The 16,981-nt window shown below is 46.8% G+C and overlaps 1 protein-coding gene across 3 annotated transcripts in view; it reads right to left on the reverse strand.

The window, feature by feature from the left end:
* Positions 1–879: 879 nt before the first annotated feature.
* Positions 880–16,981, reverse strand: part of FSTL1 (follistatin like 1) — a 52,302-nt gene continuing 36,200 nt past the window's right edge. For all 3 annotated transcript variants that reach the window (XM_066175307.1, XM_066175306.1, XM_066175308.1), the window contains 9 exons: positions 15,329–15,433; positions 13,988–14,117; positions 12,780–12,812; positions 11,047–11,177; positions 7,947–8,065; positions 7,095–7,207; positions 6,185–6,295; positions 4,386–4,483; positions 880–4,129 (listed from right to left, as the gene is read on the reverse strand). In XM_066175307.1, coding sequence (XP_066031404.1) covers positions 4,085–4,129; positions 4,386–4,483; positions 6,185–6,295; positions 7,095–7,207; positions 7,947–8,065; positions 11,047–11,177; positions 12,780–12,812; positions 13,988–14,117; positions 15,329–15,433 — 885 coding nt within the window. In that variant the 3' untranslated portion in view covers positions 880–4,084. The remainder of the gene's footprint in view (positions 4,130–4,385; positions 4,484–6,184; positions 6,296–7,094; positions 7,208–7,946; positions 8,066–11,046; positions 11,178–12,779; positions 12,813–13,987; positions 14,118–15,328; positions 15,434–16,981) is intronic.

The following is a 16,981-nucleotide window of genomic DNA, read 5'->3' on the forward strand; positions in this document are numbered from 1 at the left end:
TGTCTTCAGAACTAAAGTTAATAAACACCTTACAAATGCAGTTCAGAGTCTTGATCAACCACTTAAATAGCCTATTTCTCAACCTGAAGCTTAACAGCACTGGAGAATTGTGATTAAGGGTATGTAACTATGGTGCAGCAATTTATTCAGATGTGCCTAACTCCATAAACAGGTCAGAGCTTTTCCCAGACCTCTACAAGCAGCGAGCAACAGAATTTTTGCTTTTCCTCTCTCCCACCTCAAAACTACTTTGCTTCAGTAAATATACATGCAGCACAAGGCAAAATATTTGTAGTGTCACCTAGCTAAATTTGTGGCTGCCACTTCCATTAATTTATTCCTATAATCCCGGGAAATTCTCACAATAGAAATTGCAGTAATAAAGCAGCCTCCCTTTGCAGTTGAGCAGTGAATGGGCAGGGAATGCCACAGAAAAGACTGCGTGTGCAACAGCTGGTACATGCTAAAAAGGCCATTTGGTGTGAAAAAAATAACATGGAAGAGCCAATGTTTGTGAGCTGTTTGGGGTTTTTTTTCTAAACAGCTTTGGAAGGCACACACCAAGAAAAACAAAGCAAGGCAGCTTTCTCTTCTGTCAGACCATTATCTGAAGAAACAGCAGTGGCATTACACTTACACGGCAGATGAACAGTAGGACACTTCTTCATGTCATACAACACCACTGAAGGCTATTTCACCATTCAATCACATTTTCAAGGCCTTTGGTTATTGTTTTTACTTGTCTATGGGCTCCATCCACATGATTCCCCAGCTATAAAACAGAAACAGTCACGTCTCACATTTGTCCAGCAGACTGAGATCTGTGTATGAATGTGCAAAGACAGATGATTTTTTTTTGAAAACAAGTTGTGTGGCTTGTGACAAATAAACCAAACAAGTGTTATTTTTAAAATTTTGTTTCATTTATTTGGCAGTAATATCCAAACCCCCCTGCTTCAAAAAAATTACAAAATCAAGTAAAATAAGTGCACTAAGGAAACCTACAGAATACTGATAAATTTCACACACGTACAGGAGGGAATATAGAGGGAGGAGTGGGACTTTTTTGTTTGTTGCTTAAATTTGTTTTTTTTGGGAAAAACTAAACAAAACAAAACACATTCCCTGCCCTTTGTAGTCTGTACAGCAATTGTCCCAGAGGGCAATGGCTGAAATTCATCACTTCCTTCCCAAGCAGCCAGGTCACCCTGCAGGAGTTAGTGACTGACCAGCCTGCAGAAGCATTGCTCAGCCTGGGCTGCCCTTCCCCTCTGTGCAAGGAGCCGAGATGTTTTGGTCCCCTTTGAGAACTGCTGCCCTTTGAATGGACCCTGCTTTCCACCGCATCCCTTTGTGGGGGCACAGGGAGGAAGAGGCTCCACAGGCAGCAGCCCTTTCCAGAGGCACTGAGTGTTGCTGCACTCCCAGCCTGCTGCCCGAGGCTACCCTGGGATCTGTTGTATGGCTTCTCGGAGAGCTCAGCTTGCCAGAGACCGCAGCCCGTCCCTCCGCCTTCAGTGCAAGAGCGAGCTCTCTAAACCTCAGCTGCCAGCACACGTCTCCAGCTGCCCCAGCAGCCACCCCCATCCACAGGGCTGCACAGCCACAGCAGGCAGGAGGGGACAGAGAACACAGCGCAGTGCAGCCTTACAGAAGCCCTGAAGCTGTGCATTCGCCTCCCCTTCCTGCACGTGCTCTGGTTTTCACAGTTGGAGATATTCCTGACTGAACAAGATGTTATCCCTGTCCAGTGAAAGCCTTTAAGGCAAGCTGTTGTGTTTTCTCTAAGGCACTTTAACAATCCAAGCTGGAAGGAAGTGACCTGGGAGGCACTAAGTACCTTTTAGAGCAGGGCTGGAATAAAGCAAAACATTTATTAACAATGTTCCTGTGACTCCAGATCCAGCACACGAAGCCCTTTCACTCATACTCTTGGGAAGGAGCAAGCCTATGTCTAATGGATGCTCCTACTCCACCAACCACTTCTTCCTGTGCCACCAGAACACAAACAATGACCCTGTCCCAGTGTAGCATTGTCCGCATGACCCTCAGCTCATATGGACTCATTCCTCTCACCTTCACAGGTGACAGCTGCTCAAATCCTGGCTCTCATAAGAAAAAAACCCCAGTCTCCTTCTGTATTTATGATGCCAAAACCTCCGTGGCAGGATACATCATAGTTCTCACTGGAAAAGTGGCACTATGCCAAGTTAATGGAAGTCCTCTGGTTTCACATCAGGAAAACAGCTCAAACACCAGATAGCCTTTAATGCATCTGGCTCATGGGGAAGAGCATAGGAGGGACAAAGCTTTCTTCTTTTCCTATACTTCTAGGTACCAGCTCATTCCTCCTCTCCAAGGAAAGAACTGTGCAAAAAGGGGAAGGCTGGGACAAAAGTCCTGCTGATCTTCACTCAAACTGGACATGCTTTTGCAGATGCAAGTAGAATTTTGCTTGAGTAAGCAATAGGGACTGCAAGATACACAGCAACAACTGCTGAAGTTGCTCACAAACAGAAGGATGGAAGTCACAAGCAGTCAATCAGGGCACATGCAACTGCTTGGGAAGCACAGCACAGGCATGAAGGCAACACGGATGTTCAGGTGTGCATGAAGTACATTTGACAACTGCGTAAGAAAATCAGCTGGGCTTCAGGCTACAGAGGTGACTATCAACAAAACAGCATTTTATTTACATCTAGGACCAATGCTCTGAGAAATGTGCAGGATGAAACTGACCCATGAAGGAATGTGAGAGTGGTCAAAGGTGGTCTGATCAACGACATTGAGAAATGCATCAGTAATGAGGCTTCCAGCCCTGACTCCAAACTCATTCCTGGAATCAAAGAATAATGCTGCTGCCTCACCCCAGAGGAAGATGAAAAGCCCAAGATGATGCCAACAGCACAACTAAACAGTTTTCTACGTAGTTAAGCTTTTCAAGATACTGTACTGATGGGATTGCATGGTCCCCCTGTCTCTAGAGTGCTTTGAGCAATTTAGAGAGGCACAAGCACAGACTTTGAGCACATGGTCAATGCTAGCTAAGGGAGCGAGAGCTAGAGAGCTGCAGTGGCAATGTTTGTCTGGTGAAATTAATTACATCCAGCCCTGTCTCTTCTTCCCACAAGGGACACTGCTATCCCCAGCTGGGAAATACCCTGTAGTGCAAGGCTCACAATTCGCCTGTGGTGTTTGTGGCAGCTGAGCGCAGTGCGATACAAACTGTGCATGGGCATTACAGCACTGTCAACAACAAAAACCCACATGCTGGGTTTTCTTGAAAGACCTAGAGCTACAAAACATACAAAAGCTGAATCACTACCATAGGAAATAAAATAATAAAAAACCCAAAACAAAAAAGAAAAGGGGAGTCAGCATGTGAATGTGATAAGAAAAAAATACAATAGCACCTCTAAGGAAGGGGCAGAGAGAGCAAGAGTGAGATGAGGTCAAAAGGACCCACGTTGTGTTGGAGCCCACAATGTACTGGAGGAGCTGCTGAGGACAGTCTGGTGGAAAGCAAGGAGGAATGTGCTGGACTCATGCCAGCAGCGTGGCACCATGATTCCCAGGTGCCACACCAGGCTGACCAGCTTTGAGGAGCTTGAAGCAAAGGGTAAGGTCCTTGGATAATGATGCCCTGCAGCACATGTGTTCAGCCACAAAACTGCCAGGCCTGTATTTCTGCAGCCAAGGCTGGTGCTGACAATTGTATTGACTGAAGACCCCCTTTTCTATTCAGCATTGACCTCCATCCTTTCCTCAGATCCAGGGGAACAAGAAATCCCTGTTAGTTCTTGGAGGGAGCAGCTGTCTGCTCTGGGCAACGGTCCCAGAGGCTGCTGTAAGTTCCTCCCGGCCTTCCAAGGTCCCAGCAATGAACCTCCCTGCACAGGTGGGCTCTGCTCCCCTTTCCTGGCCCCATTCTTTGTGTATTACAAAACAAATAACCCATCGCTATACATGTAAATATCTGTGACTGGGCAACTGTAGCAGACACTTGTGCATACTGAGATCAGCACTGGAGGACAGGGTGGCAGGTTGGGCCCATCCTCCTGGGCTCCTCCGCTGTGGAGGCCCCTTACATCTCCTTGGTGCTCATTCTCTTGGTCTTCTCAGCCGTCTCCTAGAGAGAGAGAGAGCACAGGAGTGAAGCTCTGTGCTGACACAGGAATTGGCAGCACTCTGAAGTCTTTGGTCCATCCACAGGCAGTGCCAACGCTGGCTTTTATCTGAAAGCCCCACACCTGTATTTGTCCCCACAGGCAAGAGATCTACTCTGCTCCCCCTTCTACCAGAAGTCTCCACATGACAGAAACAGAAGGAACCCATCTGGCAAGGGGAGACTTAGTGCAAGCAGACCTTCCCAGCCTCTTGCTAACCTGATGCTTCTGCAGTTCCTGAACATATCTGGCCATCTCCTCTTCAGTCAAATCTTGATCAGGTCGGTGTCTCTGAGCAGGCACCTTCTCATTCCTCCCTGGAAGCAGAAATGGAGTTTAGTGTTTCACAAATAGGGGATGCAAATTTCAGATGCTGAACCATGAAGAACAAAGAGAGGCAGGTCAGCCACACCATCCCTCAAGTTTTTTCAGGCTTCCTTTCTTCAAGCCTTTTCTGGAGGACAGTATGGGTTTGCTTCTTAGAAGGGGAACAGGCCTTGCAGCTGCCTGGAACTTCACAACTTGGGTGTGCAGTCTGTCCCTGTCTCTCCCTCCCATGTGACTGATAATAAAGCCACATGGAAGAGGCTGCACATTACTCAAAAGAAACACCTATAATTTGTTTAAACATCTTTGCCTCTTGTAGGGAATAAATGGAAGCTCAGTGCTACCCAAGTACAATAACTGATAGCTAATGAAGAGGTAATTTTGCTCAATGAAGATGTAACTTGCTGATATGTTTGATCTGATTCTTCACTTTCATTATTCCTCTAACAATAGCCTCTAACCTCTCTGCTGCTCTGACATGGGCAGAAAGTCAAGGAATTGTTATCCCATTGCATCCTTCTGTCATGGATGCAGGGAACAAAGCAGGCAGCAAGAACAAGTGTTGCATAGCAACTTTGAAGATTGTTTCTTCAAGGGAGGGAACAAAAAGAGTCTCTCATTCTGTTGCTTAATCTATGACACCTACACAGCTCCTCTGGCAGGTCTATTAATACTACAGTTGTTTTTTCTCAGGTGAGCTCCTGCTGCTACAGCTAAGTCTGAGCTGAAGTGATCCTGAAGCCACTGCTGCAGAAGATCAGATAAACGTGAAAAGCTCTGTACACACTGCTGCTGCTTCCCTCACTCCTACTCTGCCCAAGCTACTGACTATAGATCTGAACCAGTGCACTCCTGGCAGGTCCCACACAGCACTGAAACAAAGCTCCTGCAAGGGCCTGGTTTCTAGGGAAGAAGGCCAGAAAAATACAGCACGACACTGGGAGGATGGAAGTGGCTCCTTGGGAAGGTCACATACATTTGCCAACACAGGGAAAAGGTGGCATTCCACTGGCCCTGGACTATGTGTGAGAAGGCAAAAAGGAGAGCTGTTGTTCACAACTGCACCATGACCTCTCACAGTTCTACTGTGGCTGTGCAGGTTTAAGGGCCTTCCAAAGGAGGAACAAACAACCCTGCCTTACTATGAGCACCACCTCCCTTCATCACCATTATTCTACAGTTTTTGTGGCAAGAAGCTGAAGTGCTTTTTTGGCATTGAATAAAGGTTCCTATATCCCCTCTTGATCAAGACAGGATCCTAGATCCTGTTTTACAAATTCCATAAGCACAGATACAGTAGGATATGGACACATATACAGGAAAGTTGACTTGCTCACACCTACACGTACAGTAGCAGCCAGTGACCTATTTGGTCCGCACCAGCTGGATGCAGAGTAGATCTGGTGTGGAAGATTTAGTGCTGAATTTTCATGACACCAAATCCAAACTACAAACCCCAGCAGCATTGCCTCGAGCCCAGTTACACACGTTCTGACCTCTGGAACAGTACCAGCTTGGGTTTGACTAACATGGAACATGTGTGGGTTATGCAGAAACCACCCATGGAGAAGCTGAGGAAAAGCTGGAGAGAGAAGAACCCTGGATAGCTGGTGCCTTTGGAAAGACAGAGAGTGAGAAGAATTCCTTTTGTCCAAACCCAAACACAGTAATTTTCTGGAGAGCATACGGACCCTCACACGTCATTGCGGTGCACACCCAGTTCCCACAGGCACAGACGCAGCGGTTGCACTCCACCTGGGTCTCTGCTCCGTCCTCATAGGTCTCATCTTCCAGGGCACACTCTGATAAGGCACAAAACAAGGGCAGTGCTTGTGAGAGAACGAGCAGGCTAAAAACAACATACTTTGGAGATGCCTTGAGAGAGAAGATGAGGTTTAAGGGGAAGCCTTCCTTCCCCCAACCACCAAAAGCTTCCTCATGACTAAAATATTCATGCTGAATTCGGTGAATGAAATCAGCCAAAATATAATTTGGGGAAGTCAAACCCTTTGTTTTTCTTCCTCAGAAGAACACATTTCAGTTTCTCAATTCCAAATGAAATCTAAATGTTGGATTTGTTTGAATTTCCTTATCTATTATACAAAGAAAAGAACTCCTGAAATGAAAGCTTGGGTTATTCTGATCCAGGTGGGGATAAGTTAGGGAAATTATTTGGAAGGATAGTGAACTTTGAGGTGGTCATCAGGGAGGCTCTCTGTGTGAAAGGCAGAGCATAGCAGGACTTTGGTCTGGTCTGACTTTCCTAAGTTATCCGGCCGTGAACTCCTCACATGACTGACCTCTGCACTGTTAAATACATGCCTTGACCTTACAAGTGTACCATACCTATTCAACCTACGTCATCGCTTCTAAAATCCAAACCTTTCTCATCACAAGAGCTGCAGGAGCTCTGGGACAGTAAAAGCACTACTGTCATCAATGCAGGGACAAAGGGTGCTGTTGGATGAGAGGCAGGCATATATTAAAATTATCTCTGGCAGTGGAGTTACAGCACCCAATGTCTGGCCTGAAGCTGATCTCTCTTCTTTTCTCCCTTCCCAAGACCCCTCTTGTTCCCCAAGTGAAGTGAGGAGTTCCTACTTTTCTCTGGTGGGTTGAAGGATGGGCTGAGGCACTTGAGAAATTCATTGAAGCTGAGCTTCCAGTCTGCATTTTCATCTGACAGCTCGATGAGGGCATCTACGCAGAGTCCTCTGAAAGGAAACACAGAGGCTTGTTCTGCACAGGGCTGTGCCAGGCTGGGCCCTGCTCCACTGTCTTCAGTGTGCAGGTGAGTAAAAACAGTAATGACTAGGGAGACTCCAAGACGTCTGGCAGAAGTGGCTTCTCTAAGGAAACCCCATGGGATACAGAGAAAAGAAAAACAGTCACAAAATACTCTCTGTCTGCCAACAGCCTGGGCAGTGAGGACTATTCAGAACAGCAGGAATGGGACATCCACGTTTGTTGACACCTGTGTGCTGTCACACAGGTAGAGATGCAAGCACAGCATAACCACAAGCAGTCTTTCAGCACACAGTGGCAGACAAAGAAAGAGGGAAATCTCTCAAACTATAGGCTGCTTATGAACGGTATTTTCCCCCATCTTCCTTGCACTGGATCTAGCTATTAGGCAAAAGGTGAGGGGAGTCCCCAGGAAAGGTAATTTATTACGAAATAGAAAGAAGATGACAAAACTTGTTACCCAACTCCCTTCTGGCTGCGCAAGTGCTAGATTTAAGGCAAAAGAGGATTGGAATATGTGCCCAACATGAAGGGTAGAGATAGGACTGCTCCTCTTGTGGTGTTCACACCTATTTAAGAAGCCACTACATGCACAGTTAACTCTGTCAGTGCAAGCCCTAACTGATATTTACCATGAGTGAATTTCCATGTTCCGTTCTACCACATCTGCCCCCTGGCCCTCCCTCTGGCATCCTGTCCACTGCCCACCTGAGCAACTTGTTGGTCTCCTGGTCCATGTAGGTGGTGATGTTGATGGCAGTTTCATTCTGCTCCACAAACTTCAGGAATTCAGTGGAGTCCAAGCGAGAATCACCATCATCAAAGCTCTGTATGGGAATTTGGGAAGATGTGAGAGGCTCTCATTTATCAAAGTATCCCTTCCTTCTTCCTCGTCCATAAGAGCATAGCATTTTGAAGCTTTAGTGAGACAAGTTCCATTATCCCTATTTTTCACAAAGAAAGAGGCTCAGAGAAAAGCAGCAACATATCCACATTAGCCTCAGAATGAGAGAGATATGATCTTAGCCTTGTTCTCATAGATAAGCTACACTGCCTCTCATTCACCTCCTGCTGCTTGATTTATGGCTCTAACCCTATTTCTTCTCTTTGTTTCAGCCAGCTCTTAGCTTTCTTATATACCTCCTGCCTTAAAGCAGACCAGCTGCATTCAGGGAGGTGTCAGCTTTCCAATATGGGTAAATCCAAAGCTGTGCCTGGACTCTGACATTGACAAAAGGGAATAATCACAGGAAGCAATTTTCTGCTGATACCAGGGAAAAAAATTAATGCAATAGCACAACACCTCACCATCAACTTCTTAAAGGCCTGACAAGACTCCTGGCACCGGAGAGCAGGATTTTTAGCCCCAAAATCCTGGCTGTACTCCCAAAAAAGTAATTGCATTTTGCTTTCCTGCTTGGAGATGTGACACTGCAGTGCTGGGCACTCAGCAGGAATTGCTGTGCCCCCTCAGAGACAGCTGCATTGCTGTGAGTGGCAAATTAATCCTGCACACACAGACTGCTGCCACCCAATTTTTGCTGTGTGATTGGGGCAGGTCGCTGTGGCTCCTTGTGTAGTGCTCTCAGGAATGCTGGAATAGACACTGCCTGTTGTTACCTCTATGTGTTTCAAAAGAAACATCTAGGGCTAGGGAAATTATCCTGTCTAGTTGCTCCACATGTCAACTTCCACTAGATCTTGAAGCCTCTTGTCCTGTTTTTTTTTTTTTTCTTTTTTTTCTTTTTTTTTTGTGGTGAAAATGACTGCAGTTCTCTTAATGACCCAGACTGTTAAGTGAGTTTTCTTGCCTTTCAAAGCAATGGTCTACATGAAGGCATTCCCACAGAGATCCTCCAAAATGGAGCAGCTTCCCACTACTGGCCTTGCTCCCCTTGAAATAATGTTCTTCAAGGTCACGGCTTGCCTGACAAACAAAGCACATCCCAGTGAGCCCCACAAGTTCAGACTTCCAGGAGGGAAATAGCTTAATGCCACATCTACAAACCTCCCCATCAAGGAGAAAAGGGAAAAGCTTCATTTCAACTATGCCTCCAGTGTTTCCTACATGCAGGACAGGAATCAGGTCATTTTCAGGAATGCAGGGCATGAAGAGGCCCACAGCCTGGCATGACAAAATTCCTCCAGTGACAGCAGACGCTCATTGCTGACACAAATCTCTGTGTGTTTGAAGCCATTTAGCTTGCTTTGCCTTGATTTGTCCCAAGTTGTTCCAAACTCTGAATTCTGCTTTAAAAACGCTTCAAAGCTTTAAGAATAAGGTAGTTGAAAAGGTGGATTACCACCTGACAGAGAATCACTGACAGAATCATTAAGGTTGGAAAAGACCTCCAATATCATCGAGTCCAACCTCTGAGTGAACACCACATTATCAACTAAACCACAGCACCAAGTGCCACATCCAGTTGTTTCTTGAATCCTTCCAGGGACGGTGATTCCACCACCTCCCTTGGCATCCACTCTTTCCCCAGCCCTTAGTGCTGCCTGGGATTGTTGTGACCCAAATGCAGGACCCAGCACTTGGCCTTACTGGACCTCATCCCGTTGACCTCGGCCATGGAAATTCTCCCTTCAGTACAAGCAGAGACATTTGCCATTAGAACTCTCACCCAGTGGCTGGGATGAGTGGTCCAGAAAAAGTGGGACAGTAAAGAGAACATGAGGCTGCCTGTCTCTGAGCTGCAGCCTCAGGATATCACCAGCACGCTGACAGGCATGGGGACAGCGGGTGGGAACAGCTTGTGTGGTGACAGTGGAACAAGTCTGTGGCTGGCTCATGCATTTCAGCCAAGCCCATGGCCTGGGGAGACCCTGCAAAAGTGACTGGGGGCAGCACATTTGCAGGGAGAGGGACTGGCACAGGACTCTGCTGCTTTTGAGTGGTGGCAGGCACTGACAGGAGTGCCCAGGGCAGTGGATTTCCACACAGAGCAGCATGAAAGGCTGCAAATGTGAGGACGCTCTGTGAAGCGAGGGGACCAGCTCCTCTGTCTCACCAGGGGGTGCCATTGCCATGGCAAATTTGCTTGCAGTGCTAACTCCTGTCAGGCACCATTAATCTCTTGCTGTCAACAGCTCATGATTTAAACGCTCTCCCCTCTTCCCCACCTGCTCCTCCAGCTTCATCCTGCATGCTTTGAAGTCTCTGTCAGGAGCCAGGCGTGAGGGGGAGGGACACAGCAGTGCATGTGGCAGGAGCATGGGAGAAGCTTGGGATCTGCTGGTGACAGAGGGACTGACTGACAGGGAAGAGGGAGGAGTAGGATTATTACAAGGCCCAAGACTCAAGTAGCTACTTTCACTCTGCAGAGTATTAGGGAACTGCCAGCTCTCAGCCACAACTGGGACATACTCCTTGAAGCCCCCAAATGTCCCTTATACCTGTCTCAGCATGGTCTTGGGACTGTCTGGAACAAAGAATCAGCAGCCCCTGCCACAGCTTCCTGCATTTCCAGCACTTCCATCTTTTTTCCTCTTGCTTTTTACCCCTGAGATTAGTTCTCTACTCTGCTACAGGCACATGTGGCTTGCCCTCCTTCTTTTCCCCAGGGAAGGTCAGACACCAGGAGCCTGAAATGCTCCACATCTGGTTGTCACAAACTGTGTCAGTGGCTGCTGCAGGCAGCCCATAACACATCAGGCTGTAGGACTTATCAGATCCCTCTGCTCCCCAGTTCCACAGGCACATCACTCACTGGAGCCTCTCAGCTGGGGGCACAGTAGCTGTTATGCAGTGATCAGGCAAGAAATGTTGTCTGGGCTCTGAGGCAGGTGCTGCTCTACTTGCCTTGAAATATTTGTCCAGGACTTCACTGTAGTTACTGCCCTTGGAGAACCACCCATCTGGGATAATCTCAGCTTCCAGCCACTGGATGACCCGGCGACGAAGCTCATCCCTGTCCGACTGGTAGCAGACAACTGTAACGGGAGACAGTGCAGCAGAAGGAAAAACAAGAGTGAGGGAAATCAAGCTGGCAGGGAGATCACAGAGAGAGGACTGTCAATAAAAGCCAGCCAGTTCGCCCTGATGGCAGCTCGCAGCCCCTGGGTCTGGTCCTTGGAGTTACATCACTGCGAGATCCAAGCAGATGTGTTATGTGCTGAATGGTAATGGGCTGTTGGTGACACCATGTGGCAAGGCCGGAAAACAACACTCCTGCCAAAGCTCTTCCTCCCCATTCCTCAAGCTTGTGGAAGAAAAACCCGGAGCTGACTCATCTTGGTGTGAAGAGTCCCAGACTGAGGGAGGAAGGTAACTGACAATGTCCCCAGGCTTCCCGACACTTTGTAGAATTGTCATTCAGCTGTCAATCCTAAAATACCAAAACGTCTATCCTCTGCAAGGGTGAAGACTAGACTGAGCAAGCCTTTCTACCTGTCTTTCTAGCCTGTCTCCAAGACTTGAATTTCAGGACCTACTATGTCAGGAAATATTGTTTCTTCAAAGCCCTGATTTGTCCACTCTGACTGGAAATGAGAGGGGGTCAAGTTGGGCCTGTTCACTCACTGTGCTTGCCAGCGTTTCTCCAGGGCAGTTATCACTTTGTGTGCTAGTACAAACTGTGTATTTAGAAACAAAACTGAATGCCTAGCTGTGAATTGTCACACCTGCCCAGTGGTTAGCAAACACACACTAAGGATCTTTTAAATCCAGTGACTACTATCACAACCAGATGGAGAGGTGAAAAAAACACAGCTCTTTAGGGATTCTGCATGTTTAATTTTGTACTTCTTTTAAACTGCTTTAGGGTGGTGGCTGTGCTCTGACATGGTCCTTCCTCTTCAGTTTGTATGAGGCTTTGCTCTCATCTGTCCTAGGAAGTTAAAGTTGATGATTATATAGCTCCAGTACTTAGAGGTCATGAATGGGAAAAGGCTTTCCTGATGACAAGCCATGGCCCTAAAATCCAGTGTTAAGTACACGTGGCAATACATAAGGGGAGAAACCAAGCACAGGCAATTGAAGAGATTTACAATTTAGGTGATCATAGAATCATTTAGGTTAGAAGAGACTCTTAAGATCATCTTGTTGGCTGATGGTAGAGGTACCAGCTGTACCTCCTGACTCCCTGCCTCTGCACCCATTGGTTCATCATTCCTAAAGCAAAGTTTCCTTTCAAAAGACTGCTCTTGGAGTTGGGGACAACATCTCCACAGTTATGGTCTTAGATCCCCAATGAAGGAGGTGAAAGAGTGCTCCATCCCTCAGTCTGGGTGATGAGCACAGTTTGAGTCCCTGGGGGCAAACTGGGTTTCATTGCACCTTGTCTATGCTGAGTCCCTGAGACATCACAGCACAGTGAAAAGCCCAGGAAATGTATGAGCTCTGAAAGGTTGCCCAAGAGTGAAGAGCTGGGACATCACATTTCAGCTGATTTATCAACTCAGACTCTTCTACGGCCCATGCAGGATATGACTTTTACACAGAGTTCTGCACTCCCCGAGCACACTCTCCTGCCCATCTCCCAGAGCATACAAATTCATACAGAGGCCTCAGCCAAACAGGAGACAGCTTCTTACCTGGACTTGCAGCTGGATTCTCAGACTTCTTCTCTGTTAATGGAAAAGACAGAAGAGGATGTTTTTGATGTGGGGTGAAGCAATACCAATCTCTTCCCACCACGGGTAAAAGCAGAGGAACCTGGAAGTCTTTGGATATATAAGGGCCACATACATGATTGAGGGGCTGGAATCCCCTGGATGCTGAGGAGATACTGAGGACAATTTAGACTGAAGAATCTCATCAATGTTTATGAATCTGATGGAAGGAAATGAGAAAGACTGCACCAGACTTTTATGCATGGTATCCAGTGACAGGGCAAGAGACAGTGGGCACTCATTTAAACACATGAAACACTGAACACGAGAAAACCATGCAGCTGGGGTGGGTGTGTGGGTGTGTGTGTGTGTGTGAGTTAAACAGCTCCACTGATGAGGCAAAATCCTTGCTCCTAAAGTTAGCGAGGTTCCTTATGAACATGGATGATAGTATTGGTTTTAGGAGTTTATCCTCAGAGCCGTGACTTTTCCTCAGCAGTTAAACTGAGACACTTGGCTGAATCCAAAAGCTTAGAGTGAGGCAGCAGGAGCAAAAGGTTGCCCTGCTCTCCTGAGTGCCAAACTCCCAGAGGCTTAGGGAGAAAATAGCTCCAAGGTCCCCCTACAGTCAAGGTGTCAGGGTTTAAGAGCACTAATGAGGGCCTTAATGACCCTGCTGGCCTCACCTTGAGCCTCCATCCATACTCTAACTGTGAGCCATGAGGCTCCATTTAATACCTGATGCCTCAACTCCTAATCCTTGCCTGTGATTATGATGTTGTAGCCATGCCTGTCACCAGCTCTGTTGCAACCATTCTCTTCCACAGACTGTTGATCCAGGCCCTGACCTGGTGACAGTGTTCCCACCTTGATTTCAGCCCTGCTACAGACTGCATCACTAAGAGCTCATCTGGCTGTTGTCTGATTCTGGCTACCAGAATCACCAGCCCTGACTTCACGACTTGATTTCAGGCCTACTTCATCACTGCCAGCTTGCCTGGTCATCTGGACTCTCGCTTGAATCTGGCTACTGTTCAGAGGCTTGCTTTGTTTACCCCACTCAGCAACTGTGGGGCAAGGTCTTGGCTGGTGAGGCCTCTGCATTGCCTTGTTACCATGCTTCCCTTCCAACTCTTTGTCCCTGAGAGCTGGAAGGGAAGCATGATAACAGCCCTCCTTGCCAGGGTTACCTTTGCAGTGGCCATCGTAATCCACCTGGATCTTGGAGCCGGTGAGGCAGGCGTCACGGTGCAGCTCACAGTGGTTCAGGTATGTCTTGCCGTTGCTCCCGCACACAGGCCTCTTGTGAGGTTTGCATTTCTGGGGGAGAGTCAGAGAACACAGCATTTCATCGGCCTCCTTGGGACAGCCAGAGGAAGGCAGGTGAGTCCAACCATCAGCCCAGCTCACGAGAAGTCCTTGGTGTAGTCCTCTGTGTTTGGAACAGGCTAATTCACCCATCATTACCCCAGAAAAAACCCACACAGGGAAATCTGTGGGTGTGAGTTCAAAGGCCTCACTTCATCCCAGTTTCCATTACCACCAGCATGACAGAAGTCTTTCTGAAAGCAGACCCCTGCAGAGAAATCAGTGCTCAGCATAAATATGGAGTATAATTCTGCAACCGCTGTTCCATGTGCCATGGCCATGCCTGCCCAGAGGTGTTTCTGTGCCTCTGGTCTATGCAGCTGCACTTGCTTGGCTCCATGGCATCTCTCTGTAGACTCTGCTCCACCCTTCTGCAACCAAATGGCAGAACAAGCCAGCAGCCATGAACAAAGAGCACAGCTGCAGCAAAGAGAGTTCACCAGTGCCACTGTTCAGGCTATGAGCTTCTTTCTTCTGTCCCTTTTGGTCCGGCTAAGCCTACCCAGAGTGACAGACTCTCTTCTTTCTAATGGAGCATTTCACTCTCCAGTGCCCAGGCTGGTCACGCCAGAGCCACATGGTCATTACCAGGAGCCACGCAGAAATGTTTTGAAGGCATGGGGCAGAGCGGAGTAGGGAGACACTGTGTCTCTACACCTGGGAAAGACTCTTCTAATCATCGGACTCCCTGCTGCATAAAGCTATTCATCCTTACAGCACTCTCCCACAATTATTTCCATCTTACAAAAGCTGATTTTTGGTAGGGTGCTTGTAACTTCCTCAAACAAGATGCCACTGAGGGCAGACTGTCTTGGAGCTCACAGTCCACTCCCTAGAGTGCCCTTCAAAGCCAGCTGCATATCCATACCCCACTGGGCTTTCCCAACAAAAGACCTTTAGTCTCCTGTGCGTGTAAAGACCCTAGGCAGTCCTGCAAGCAGCACAGCTGCGAGTCCCAGACTATATCTACCCTACAGGGCTCTTCCCCCACACAACACTGGAAACAGTCCTGCTGTTTGAAGAGGCACCGTGAATTTGCAGCTGCTTCAAAACAGCCATAGCCTTATTCCATCACAGGATCCTTCCAGCGACAGAAACCCATTTGTGGGGGGTTGATGGTGGTGACACCTGCCCCAGACACAGAACCTGTGCTGCTCCCATACCTCAATGCACAGGCAGGTTGGCTCTCCCTTCTCTGTCACTGCACACTCACGCCCAGCTCCACAGAAAACATTGGCACAGATCTTAGATTTGCTTCTTGGCTCTTCCTGCAAGATACAAAGTCAGAGACACAAAATACATCATTACCCAGAAGAGTAACAATACAGTTAAAAAAAACCAAACCACATTTAACTGGTATCATGGTTAAAGTGGGGATGAGAGAACGAGAGAGACGTGACTTCAATAGATGGACGGCTCAGACAATAAGAAGGAGCAGACACAAGAACAAGGGCTACAGTCCCAAGAATACAAGGTTTCCTTCAGGTCATTCCTGGAAAATCACCTGGGAGAATTGGAGCAAACATGAGCAAGAGGAAGTCTAGCAAGAATGGCAAGAATAATTTGCTCATGTCAAGGACTGCTGTCTTTAATATTTCTTTTCATGGAGGGTAGGGAGCGGAAATGTCTTTGCTTGAGACGCTTAGGAAGAAGGTGAACATATCCCTTGAGAAAGGTACAATACAAACAGGCAGAAGAAATTGCCATCAGGCACCAGATAATGTCCTTGTCACAAAAGAGTGATAATAATCTTGCTTTCACTGGTCAAGAATAAACACTTTAAAGGAAGAACACTGTCATGGATGAGATAATTATCCAGTAATCCTCCCATAATGAAAATTCCTTCCTGGTTCCTGACAGCCTGCAGTTGACTTATGCCCTGCAGCACAATTTATATGCTTTACCGTTTCCTCCTAGCCAAAGTCATCACAAGTATTGTTGTTCACATAACTGTCAAATATTTTCTTTCTTTTTTTTTTTTTTTTTTTCTTGGAGTCCCACAGCATTCCTAGACTGGTGACATCTAGCATGGAATATTTCCATAGTTTAGTAATATTTTTGATACAACTACCACTTATTTTTATCCATTTAATGCCTTTTTAGATAGACTTTTAAAAGAGAAGGTAGTTCCAGGAGTTCAGACTTTGAAGAACCTGGCTTAATTCCCTGCTTTGTCATTAATTTCCTTTGTGGCCCATTTCATCTAACATTTTCCACCTGTATGTTGAATATCTGATTTATGCCAGCCAACTGGCTTCTGCAACAGTTTTGGATCAGAAAGAAGATTGAGGAATGAAAAATAATCAGTGAGATAAGCCAATCACATCTGCTGTGTTTCTTCCATCTAATACAAAAATGTTTTTTCACCTTCTCATTTGAGTTTTATTCTGACACACTGCTGATTTGTGGTATCTTTGTACTTCCACCACATATTTTTGAAAATAGGTGATGAAAAAGGAAGAGAATTTGTCAGAAGAGCAAGCATTATTGAGAAATGCTGAACACATTTTTTCCTCCTGTTTCTTCTTTATCCTAATTTTTTTGTTTGTTTTGCCTTTAAACCACAATTTCACAGAGAGTTGCTGTCTTTACTGAACACCCCATAGAGACAGCCAGATCATTTTCTGAATAACCTTGCCCTGGTCTTCAGAATAGTTTGTTTGCTGGCCTACTGCACAATTCATCAAACCCAAGAAGGTCTTTTCAAAACACTGCAGGAATCCCTCCAGGTTCACATAGTGACAAACATCTTTCATACTCTCTGCAGGTGTTCCTATTTTGCTCCTTATTCTGTCAAATACAGTATTTGGACATGC

The sequence above is a fragment of the Chamaea fasciata genome, unplaced genomic scaffold, assembly GCF_029207755.1.
Source record: "Chamaea fasciata isolate MVZ Bird 193981 ecotype frontalis unplaced genomic scaffold, bChaFas1.0.hap1 SCAF_2, whole genome shotgun sequence".
Taxonomy (NCBI): domain Eukaryota; kingdom Metazoa; phylum Chordata; class Aves; order Passeriformes; family Sylviidae; genus Chamaea; species Chamaea fasciata.